The following is a 10,732-nucleotide window of genomic DNA, read 5'->3' as shown; positions in this document are numbered from 1 at the left end:
ACCCCAATACTCCAACTAACCTTAACTTGTACTTATCATATAGGAGCCCGAACTTCCACTTCTAGGCCTACCATTCCTACCACACCTGCCGTGGTGTCCAGAAAGAAAACCTGGGCATCTTGACCTGGCCATGACCCCATCACCCCCTGCCTCTGGATTAACCCACTTAAAAAGGGACGCACTGATAACTTTCATTTTACAATTTTTGACATGTCACACAAACCAAGCGGTCTTCAGAGAAAGTTGGCGCTGTCCTCAGGTGTGATAACACGTGCGCTGGTTCACGGGACCCCGTATCATCCCCATATGGGATAATCCAGTGTTCACTCAAGGCATACTCCAGTACTGGTAGAGAGACTTGGCTGACGCTATTTCCTTATATGCAGCGACCTGACTCAAAAGGACGGTTTTGTATTTTTTTTTCTGTGAGTGTGACAAGCATTCTGTATGACGTTGTGTATGTTACTTTGATTTTCACATCCAAGGCGAGGCATCTTCCAGGCAAACGGTTTGCTAGGTATTTCAGGCGACCTCAGAACCTTTTGCGTTGAACATTATTATTGAACAACCTGTGCTACACGAGGTATTGTGTTCCTTGTATTCATGGTTACACAAAACGGAGCAAAGACCAGAGAGCAACGTAATTTCAAAGTGTTCATATATCTGCAAGCAGGATTTAAAAGGGTATAAATACAAACAAGACATTCACTAAAGATGAAAACGGCGTCCTGGGCACTTGTAGCAAGCCTTCTCCTGTTCAGCCAGTTTCTGGGCTTGGCGGAGACGGGAGGGTTTGGAAACTCCGATCTTTCTCAACTTGCCAGACTGACACAGAACTTACTGATAACGTTATGGTCCAACGGCACCGCGACGGCCTTAGATAGATTCATTGACAACAACTTTCCCGCCATTGTCGAGTTTTTGAACACGACTGGATTGCCGTTAATGAGAACGGCGTCTGAGATGGTCATCGACACGCTGCAGTATGTGAAAGCCTACGAATTGCCAAAGAACGCCACTGTTATGAAGGAGAACCTTAAGGGAGTGTTTAACTTGGTGAATTTTGATGACTTTGTTGGCATCTTGATCCAGGGAGCGCAGAGTGGTTTGCTGGGGAGGCCCGCCAATGTGTCATCTGATTGCTATGAAGACGCTTTCCTGTTCTTACAAGGTCTTCAGCGAGGAGAGCCGTGGGCTCTGAAGCGTGAGTGCATTCTGTACATCTGCATTTATTTTTACAGCTAAGATGGGTGGCAAAAAGAACTCCCTCTAAGGGTCATCTAAAACATATTCACGTTCTTTAAAATAGTGGTACATGTACCTGGTAGGTGGTCTGAGGAACTCTTCCAGGGCCAAAGAGTAGTTGTTTTACGAGATATTTACACTATATTACAGGCATTTCTCTGGTTCAATTTGTGTTCATAGTAGCGTACTATACGGTCCAGCGAGAACCTTCCCCCCCCCCCCCCCCCAAAAAAAAAAAAAAATAATAATAATAATAAATAATAATAATAATAATAATAATAATAAAATAAATAATAATAATAATAGTGAAGATAACGATACTAAGAAAGCACAACTGTTTACGTCACCTATATATACTGACTTTCACCTTGGGGCTTATCTTTGTTTTGAAGATGCTAGATATGGGTTATCTTTTATCTTCAACACACTCGCAATGCATCCCATCTCGTGTGCTTCTCGCCATCTGTGCAAACACGTGTAAGAGTAACCTCATTGTAAAGAAAGATTGCAGCTAAAGGTAAAAGTCATGACATTAGTACAGGCGCTGTGCTTGTAACACCCTGACGATGGAGGTTAGTTCCCGGAAATCTCAGAATCTAAGGGTGATTGGCGGCCGACGCAACACGCATTATCACTTTTTTTACTGGAATATAAGGTGTCGTGAATTTGAGTTTTTTCATAACCCTTCTAACAATCACCCGAAACCTTTGCTGTTTCCCCAACAAAAACTAATGCTTTTTTCCCCGTCCATTTCATAACCCCTCAAATTACTGCAATATTTAATCTGTCAAGACTTGAGTATAGGAATCTCAGCATTTCTCCCCATCTTCATGCATCTATGCGTTGGTAAAGAGATCTTAAATAAGTTGGTATTCTATCCACCGTTCTAGTGCTGGACGCCATGGGCAAGCCGGAGACTGGGATCTACCAAGGCAATCTGATGTGGATGGGGTTCTATGACGAGTGTGTGGGGACAACTGCAAGGACCACGATGTAAGTAAGTTTAAAAGCATTAAAACCTACGGTTAGCGTTCATGCATCAACTTTTAATTAGATTCTGTCAGTAAAGTTGTTAAAACTATTGATAGATAAAGATTTACATGTAACCCAATTGACGATTTTGAGTCTCCCTCTCAGCGACTTCCGCCGGTCTAATGACAATTTGATATGTAAAATACGACTGGAAGACTTACCTACATACCTTTTTCGGGTGTCTCTAAATAGTATAAAGCATTGGTTTACACCACTGCAAATATCTGAAAGGATGAGATTCTAAAAAATTTAAATTGAACATCACGCGCTGCACTCTTAATGACTAAAGATGAAAGGCCAAAATAATACGTTACTTAACCTTTTACTATAACTACTTCTGCTACTACTACTACTACTAATAACAATAATAATGACAATAATTAAAATTTGTAAAAAATGTGGAAATTTTAACAGTTCCATAAGGTAACATAAACACGTTATCAAAATACGCTTAATATCCTTCCTTGCCATTATATGTGTACTTTACATTTCCCGTGGCTCTGTTCCGTGCAGCTCCGTGACTCCTGGCTTATCTGTTGACCACGAGTTCCAGGGGAAATACTGTCTGGTAAAGATACCATTCCCAGATGGAGTTCTCAATGCGCCGCAGGTAATATTAGACCCACATTCGCCACCAAAGATGATCCGCGAACTAACAAATATGGCCGATCCACTTGAAAGCTTGCCCCCTAATCCCCACTGGGAATCTATTCAGTGTCTTTTAGGGGATTTTGCGGCAAGCTTTTAAGTGGGACGGCCATATTTGATCCACAAATCTGTTAGTCCGCGGAACAACGGTTTGTGAAAGCGGCCTATAAAATTGTTGCCTTAAAAATTTACCCTTTGTTCCATTATCCGTCCGGCCTTTTTTTTGCACCGCTGATTGTGCTTTAAGTGACGACCCTTAGGCAGCGCTGGACTACGAGAATTTAAGAAATTCAGCATTGTCAGAGTATTCATTTAAATTATGAAATCGATAGCCGAGAAATAATGTATATCTATTGTAGAAGTACAGTTTAAGCTATGGTGAACACTAGACGGCCAAACAGCAAGCGTAACTTTTCGGTATATTGTAGGGAGCAAGTATCCAGGTAGCTATGTGTGTTTCTGAACGGTGTTCTTCCAGAGATTTAACAGGTAAGAAATAGACAAATAAAAAATATGTAGGCCCCTCTTAGAACAACGGTTTTCACCTCTGGTTGTCAGGAGCTGTTGTTGGCATTCGTTAGTATGCCCTAGAATTCTTTAATTAATTTTTAATATTCAAGGAATTATCGTTCAATCAATATGTTCAGTTTTGCAACTACTTGTTTATTTTATTGTTCATTCCTTGCTCTCTTTCCTTTTCCTTCTTCCACCCTAATTCTTCCTTTTCCTATTCATCAAGATATTCTTATTTTCTACACTATTTTCTCTCTCCATTTTTTCCAACATGCATCAGTCCCTCCTTTATTTCATTTTTCCTTATAATACACCCCTCCCTTCAATCAACCGTATTAACGTAGGTTTCTTACATTTCTTAACCGTCACATTCCAGCCGCTTTTCGCTCCATTGGCGCCAGGGATGCCGTACAGATAGTGTGCAAGGGAGACAGACGTCTTGACTTCAGAACCGACGCTGGCGCCATCTGTGCAAGGTACATTTGCACTGTTTCCCAGCAAATGTGATACTTATGCCCATATATATATATGAAATCAAGCTATTAATATGTTAGAAGTGAGCAAAACTGTTCAACTATTACATGTTAGAAGTTTTTGATAAACCAATGCAATACTGGTATATCTGAATTAGTTCATCGAGTTTTAAAATATTTTTCTTTAACAGAGATTTATTGGTGTCCAAAAATTATTCATCTTCTTATTTCTGCATAATTATTTGTGTTTTAAGTTTACCAGTCATGTCATTTAGAGATGCATGTGTTATACAACAAAGATGTTGGGAGATAATGATACCGGGTAAAGCACAACATTTTAACTGCTTAGACTGCTATTATGTCATAAATGGACTTTTGTCCCTTTGTAGCATTCTTGGGTGTGTGTTCGTTTTGGTGGTCATTTTGGGGACTATCTATGACGTTCTGGACTCTCGTTATTTCTCAACGAGCACAAAGACTTCCCGCGCTTCCAAAACTAATCCATCAAAGAAAAATAATGTTACGTTGACTGTGAGTATCATATACAAAGTCAAAGCAGATTTTACATATTACGAATGGCACAGATTCAGATTTTCGCTATTAGACCATTCTTCTTAATTATGACATCATGTAATGCACAAAACGGTCTAGTTCAAAAAGTATATTTTCTCAGGGTCGAATGATTTACTAGAATCTCTAAATCGTTAAAATGACAAGATTTGTCGTTACAGCGTTCGATGTGTGATGAGTGCAAGAAGACAAACAGCTGTCAGTGGTGTGATGTTTGCTGTGCTAGCATGTGCCACCATAACAAAGTCGAGTTAGATGGCGGTGATGAAATACAGCATAGAGACAATGACGGTAAACGCTTCATTATCATGTATTTACCGTGTATGTAAAACACATGGACTGGTTTATAAATGAGGACCAAATTAATTCCAAAATACAAGCACATAAAATCGTTTTTTAAAACAATTAAATAACTAAAATTATAAGTGAGGAGAAGTCCTTGTTACCTTTTTTACTATACACGTTGCTGTTTTAGATTTTGAAGGGGCTTTAGAAAACAGATGGTTGTAAATGTACGTTATCTGTGTAGTTTAACTGCTTACTATTCTCTGCCTGTTGCCCATCTTGAAGCATAGGCCACCTATAAGATCCTTCCTTCCACCCCTGATCTTGTCTCTACTTGGTTCCATGTTTTGTACTCAGATGTATCATTTCAATCGTGAGTTGATGAAACATACTATGTAATAACATTTATCCTGTCACTATGGACAATATAACGATTACAGGTTCAGTGACATCTTTTGGACTTGAAACTTATAAGAATGGACGACGCACAGATGAAGACCAGTTGCTGCCAAAGAAAAGAGGTAATATAAAATAAGGGTGCTTAAAATTAAAGTGTAGCTGGAATGCATCTCAGCAACCTTTTCAGTGTTATACTGGGACATTTGTTTTTTTTTTTGCATAGCGAACGAAACGTGCAGAATATCTACATATTTAATTTGCCACAATAAATAAATAAAACAGAGTACGCACAAATTACACCCAAAAGTCATAACATAATGGACATAAGTTCATGTGGAAACACCCCTGACGAAAACGATCCAAGCCTGCAAAGTATGTCTAAATATTTATAAATAAACACTCCAATAATTTTTATATGACAAGTTAAAGATAAATTCAAATCTATAAATTATCAAATATGTAATATATGTTCGTGATATGTAATATGCTTATCAGAATTTTTAATACAAACACTTATTTCTTCCTTAAACAGGAAAGTGTCTCCTGATCCTGCGAGCGTTCTCACTGTACAGTAACGTACAAAAGATAATGGACACGGATTCTCCAGCGGGCACGTTACACTGTGTGAACGCTATCCGCGTGTTGAGTATTACATGGGTGATACTGGGGCACACTTACTTCACCATGACGGCCTTCGGGGTGATGTTCTGTAAGGGTGGTCAATAAACTGACCTTTGGCTATTCTTCTTTAGATCTTATTTATTTACTATATATTTTTTTAATTAATTGATGGTAAATTTTCGTATGCGTATCACCTTACTGTAATAACGGTATAGAACTTTTTTCTCTTTTAATGTCTTATTGCCCCCCCCCCCCCCCCCATTTCCAATCGCATTCTCCCCTTTGCTTCCTTTTTATCCCAGGCTAATTTTTTCTTTCCTTTTTTAACTCCGTTCATAGACAACGAAATCAATATTACCAGTCGTGTTGTACTTGTAGGACAAAACAATTGTTGGCGACGTCTAGTCTACTCCAACTGAGATATGTCGTTACCTCATTAGAAAATCATGACCATAAAAGAATAACAGCAAACAAAGGATGTTTCTTCTAAGTTTTGGTGTAAGCTGAAATTTTCTTTTTCAGCCAACCCCCTACAGGTGTTCCAGAAAGCCAACGAGGTTACATTCATGGCGATATTCAATGGTACCTTTCCTGTGGATGTCTTCTTCCTTATGAGGTGTGGGTCAAATCGCAATCTTTTTCATGTATTTGTGTTATGTATTCAGAAAAAAACATAAACAGCAATCCTGATGGGGAAAGAACCAAATATAGTACGTCGTCTAAAGTTCAAATTTTCATTTCATATCTCACCACTTGATCTTGTTCTATATTGAGATACAATATCACTTGTATAAGAACTCGTATTTGTAAGTCAATTTCATTGTTTCTTTTGACATTTGTCTGTTCTATATTGCAGTGGTCTTTTTGTGTCGTACGTGTTTCTTGGCCGGGCACAGAGGCTCAAAAAAGTGACCTTCAAAGAAATGAGCTTTTTCTACATCCACAGGTTTTGGAGGTGAACAATAGTTATATCCCTTTTGATTGAAATAAGTAATCTTTTAATGAAAAATATGTCATACACTGAACGATTTCATCTTAATGTCATATATTAATGTATTTGTGTTTAGACTTGCCGTCATAATTTTGTATGACAATTTTTTCCGGTGAGGGGTGGAGGGGGAAAGATTCTTAACACGTTAATTGAGAGATGCATTATTATCATTTTTTTTTTGTTTTGTTTTCATTCGTGAAATGTCCGAATACTTTTGATTTCAGAATAACACCTCTGTATGCCATGGTCATCTTCTTGAACACCACCATTACCCCCTATGTAATGCATGGCCCTATGGCCCCGGAGTACTCGACCGATGAGAAATACTGCCGCATGAATTGGTGGCAAAATCTTCTCTATGTCAATAATTTGGTCAATCCAGCGGAAATGGTGAGTTGTGTCTGTTTTGATATTCGTACGCCTTTTGATTTTTTTATTTGTCTGTCTGTCTGTTGTCCATCCTCACATCCTATTCAGTTGACATTGTGAAAAGGAACATTGTTAAAAGATTAATGATGGTAACTGCATACTTGTACCTGTATATTTATTGTCAGAATTTCATAGAACAAAACACAGAACAATACACAAGGAATGGTCAAAATTAGATCAACATTGCATTATACAAATGTTTTACACAAATATATATTTGTCGTCATTATTCAGCGCACTTTTCAACTGAAAGTGTCCATTGTATTCTATGTTCATAAACATATGGATCAAACTCTTTCTATTTTTGGTCATCATTTAGTGCATGGGTTGGACGTGGTATCTTTCCAACGATATGCAGTTCTACGTTATATCCCCGTTGTTCCTACTGCCATTATTTTGGTGAGTAGAAGATCGATTCTCAACTTGTCTTAACTTAACATGTGAAAGTCACTATCTAGATCACGAGTGAGGGGGCGATATAGTTCCTAGTGATAAAGAGACTTTTTTACTTTTATCTGCATCGTTTTTCCATAACTTTGTTAGAGATGGTTTCTTTTTATTCAAGCCTCTTTTATAACCAAGTATTGCACAAAATGAACGAAATGTAAGAATTGAAGTGGAAATGAATTTCAAAAAACGGAAACTTATTTTTCACTAGAATTATTTTCTTTTGTATTTGCGGTTCAGGATACCAGCGTTGGGTGTCATACTTTGCGTCTTACTCTTGGTGGCCAGTATCATTGCCACTGGTCTTATATCTTATGGTGTCAGGAGTACGAGTGACGTTCCTAGCCTGAGTTTTATGAAGTGAGTACACACTAACACGTTTTTTTCTAAAGGAAATGGAAATGTGGGCAATTTTCTATTTATGTTCAGCTTACATGTCACCGTTGTCTATCGTCAACAATAGGGTAATATAAAGGACTACGTCTCGATATTCTCCTACGTAGATGTACATGTACATGTGAAGTGTGTTTTTTAACCTGGATCATATTATTCATAACGGCACACCTAGAGAGACAATATCCTGCAACTACCTTTATTCTCATTTTGCTCAGCTTAGATATGTTCACGAGTGTATACGTGGCGCCATGGTGCCGTGTGGGACCTTACCTGGTGGGTGTGTTGCTGGGATACGCCCTCAACAGAACGCAATGCACGCTGAAACTACCCACAGTACGGTAGAATATTTCCACTCTACTTAATTATAGCTATGTTTTAATTTTTCATATATTATTTCATTCATTTAGTGCCGTACATGAAAATAATTTCCTCCTTTTTTATCTAGATTTGTATTAAAATGTGCTAATTTTAAGATAAAAACATCAGCAGCGTTCGAAAATAACTGAATAATAATAATAAAAAATAATAGTAATAATTTTTGACTGATTACCATGATGGTATGGCTATACGTGTAGACCCTATACTACATGTGATAATTGGCACTTGGTGGCTAAGACAGTTCCTACCGTCAAAGTCTTGTTTGCCAGGCAGCTGTACTCTTTGGTTGGATTACGTCACTGGGACTCTGTACGTCAGTCATCTACGTTTACCATGGCAACGTGCATGAAGGGGGCGGGGACAGTCTATGGTCAGATATAGGTGGCGCTGCCTATGACGCTATATCAAGACCAGCTTTTGCAATGGGTGTGGCCTGGATTATTTTAGCTTGCGTTACAGGACATGGTGGTATGAGAAAAATCAAATGAGTTCTTGCAGTCTTAGGGGCGAATTTGGAGCTTAGTATTGACATCAAGCGTTTAACAACTTTTTACTTTTACTTAATTTGACTGCAGCTGTCAGCTGTCAGTGGGTTTATATGTAGAATTGTTGCAAAAAAAAAAAAAAAAAAAACATCTGCAGCGGAATTTTCAAATAGTTTTCCTGGATCTCACTGTAGTACTAGTACACTTCGCCTCTGCGTAATAATGGCATGACTTAATTTCCCCCCCTCTTTCTCAAAGGTGTCGTTAACAGTCTACTGTCCCACCCGGCATGGACGCCCCTCAGCCGCCTGGTGTACTCTGTTTTCCTCATCCATCTGCCAGTCATGGTGTGGTTCGGGATGAGCCAGAGGACCATGCTGTATATGACCGATTCAATGATGGTAAGCCAGAGATATTTTCTGACAGTCTTCCAAATTATCTTTGTTGCTCCATCCTCCATTTTTGACCGTCTTCCAACAGAAAAAATCAAATACCCGTCAATCCTAACTTGAAAATCTGACCGTCTGGCCGTCTTCTGGAAGAACCAGAAGACGGCCACAATCCGGCCCTGTAATATCATAACACCACTGGCGGATCCTGGTTTTTACCAAGGGGTCGGGGGATTAGTCTGAATAAACATTGATGGAAGACGAGCAGAAGTAAATGTAATAATAGTATTAACATTAATTATTTTCTCCGCTTGGTATTCTGTTTGTAATATAGTTGTTTGATATATTTGGGGGGAGGGGGTTGGAGGTTAGAACGGATAGAAAGGGCACCGTCAAAACTTAGGGACGCTTTAAATGCCGCATGAAATTTTGGTAAACTATCATTATTACTTATTTAATGCACGTCAACAACAACAGCAATAGTAATGTAATAACAATAATGTTAATAATATTGTCATTGGGGTTATTGAATGAACGGTTAATGATTTATTTCCAGTCATACGTATTTATTTCCAGGCATACATATTCATCGGCCACGTCGTGGTTAGTTTTGGCGCCGCTTTTCTAGTGTCCTTGACGATAGAGGTCCCCCTGGTCGCGGTGGAGACAGTGCTGCTTGGTAAGAAGCAATGGAGAAGAAAATAATGACCAAGGATTTTCCCTTCTCATAACTATTTTCCATGGGTTTATTGACACATGGAAAACATGCAAGGCGGTCAGATATGGTGGTGACAAACATTATGAAAAAATATAGGTCACCAGGTGACACTAGGTGCATCAGTATTTTACAAGCAATGAATCTGGCCAAGTTTCATGCTTTTATCGCAAAATTTAACAATTGGTCATGTTTTTGGACGATAAAGCTTAGTAGATAGGGCACAAATATAGCTACCAAAACCCAGCTGAGTGGGGACGACAACTCTATGAAAAGATTCTCGCTGGAAAGCGCACATAATTTGCCAAAGATATGTCTGTGAACATATTGCGAAAAAAGCAATCTGCGGTTCTGGTACACAATAGGAGAGCATTGTGCATATATGTATACCTTACAGTTGTTACAGTAGTGGAAAATCCCAGTGCTGCCTTGGGTGATAGAAACTTATCCCCATTTAATACGTCTCTACAGGTATAGCGAGACCTTTGATTTTTCTAAATGCCATATATAGCTTGTTATTGATAATATACACATTCTTACCAAATGTATTTTACGTTTTATCAGGCCTGAAATGTCATGTACAATGTATCGTTGATGGTGGTACCAGTAGTCGTACTACATGTGCATTATGTATGCATCTGTATGGTCTGTATTTCTATTCAACATGCAGCCTTAAATAAAACAACGTAGATGTATTGACAGAGTTCAAATGTACG

General features: G+C 38.6%; 1 protein-coding gene across 3 annotated transcripts; it reads left to right on the top strand.

The window, feature by feature from the left end:
* Nucleotides 1-26: 26 nt before the first annotated feature.
* Nucleotides 27-10,715, top strand: LOC106166758 (O-acyltransferase like protein-like). 3 transcript variants are annotated; one of them, XM_086994768.1, is made up of 18 exons: nt 31-1,204; nt 2,136-2,238; nt 2,791-2,887; nt 3,354-3,414; nt 3,815-3,914; nt 4,301-4,442; nt 4,643-4,772; nt 5,207-5,287; nt 5,698-5,874; nt 6,309-6,402; nt 6,643-6,741; nt 7,002-7,167; nt 7,526-7,605; nt 7,894-8,013; nt 8,265-8,382; nt 8,697-8,895; nt 9,171-9,313; nt 9,878-10,715. In XM_086994768.1, the coding sequence occupies exons 1-18, from the start codon at nt 715-717 to the stop codon at nt 10,004-10,006; spliced, it is 2,529 nt and encodes an 842-aa protein (XP_086850894.1). In that variant the 5' UTR covers nt 31-714; the 3' UTR covers nt 10,007-10,715. The 3 variants fall into 3 exon arrangements, 2 of the variants coding, with proteins under 2 accessions (XP_086850895.1, XP_086850894.1); XR_015330965.1 differs by lacking the exon at nt 9,878-10,715 and having other exon boundaries at nt 27-1,204; nt 8,270-8,382; nt 9,171-9,311; XM_086994769.1 differs by lacking the exons at nt 9,171-9,313; nt 9,878-10,715 and having other exon boundaries at nt 27-1,204; nt 8,270-8,382; nt 8,697-8,917.
* Nucleotides 10,716-10,732: the final 17 nt, after the last annotated feature.

The sequence above is a fragment of the Lingula anatina genome, chromosome 9, assembly GCF_051362555.1.
Source record: "Lingula anatina isolate TDL-2025a chromosome 9, LinAna3.0, whole genome shotgun sequence".
NCBI classification, from domain to species: domain Eukaryota; kingdom Metazoa; phylum Brachiopoda; class Lingulata; order Lingulida; family Lingulidae; genus Lingula; species Lingula anatina.
The sequence above is the reverse complement of the archived record's forward strand: the minus strand, read 5'-3'. Positions and strand labels throughout refer to the sequence as shown.

Coding starts and splice junctions, on each gene's coding strand:
- LOC106166758 (XM_086994768.1), top strand. CDS start 715: ATGAAAACGGCGTCCTGGGCACTTGTAGCAAGCCTTCTCCTGTTCAGC. Junction 1,205..2,135: donor AGAGCCGTGGGCTCTGAAGC/GTGAGTGCATTC, acceptor CCACCGTTCTAG/TGCTGGACGCCATGGGCAAG. Junction 7,606..7,893: donor TTCCTACTGCCATTATTTTG/GTGAGTAGAAGA, acceptor TTTGCGGTTCAG/GATACCAGCGTTGGGTGTCA.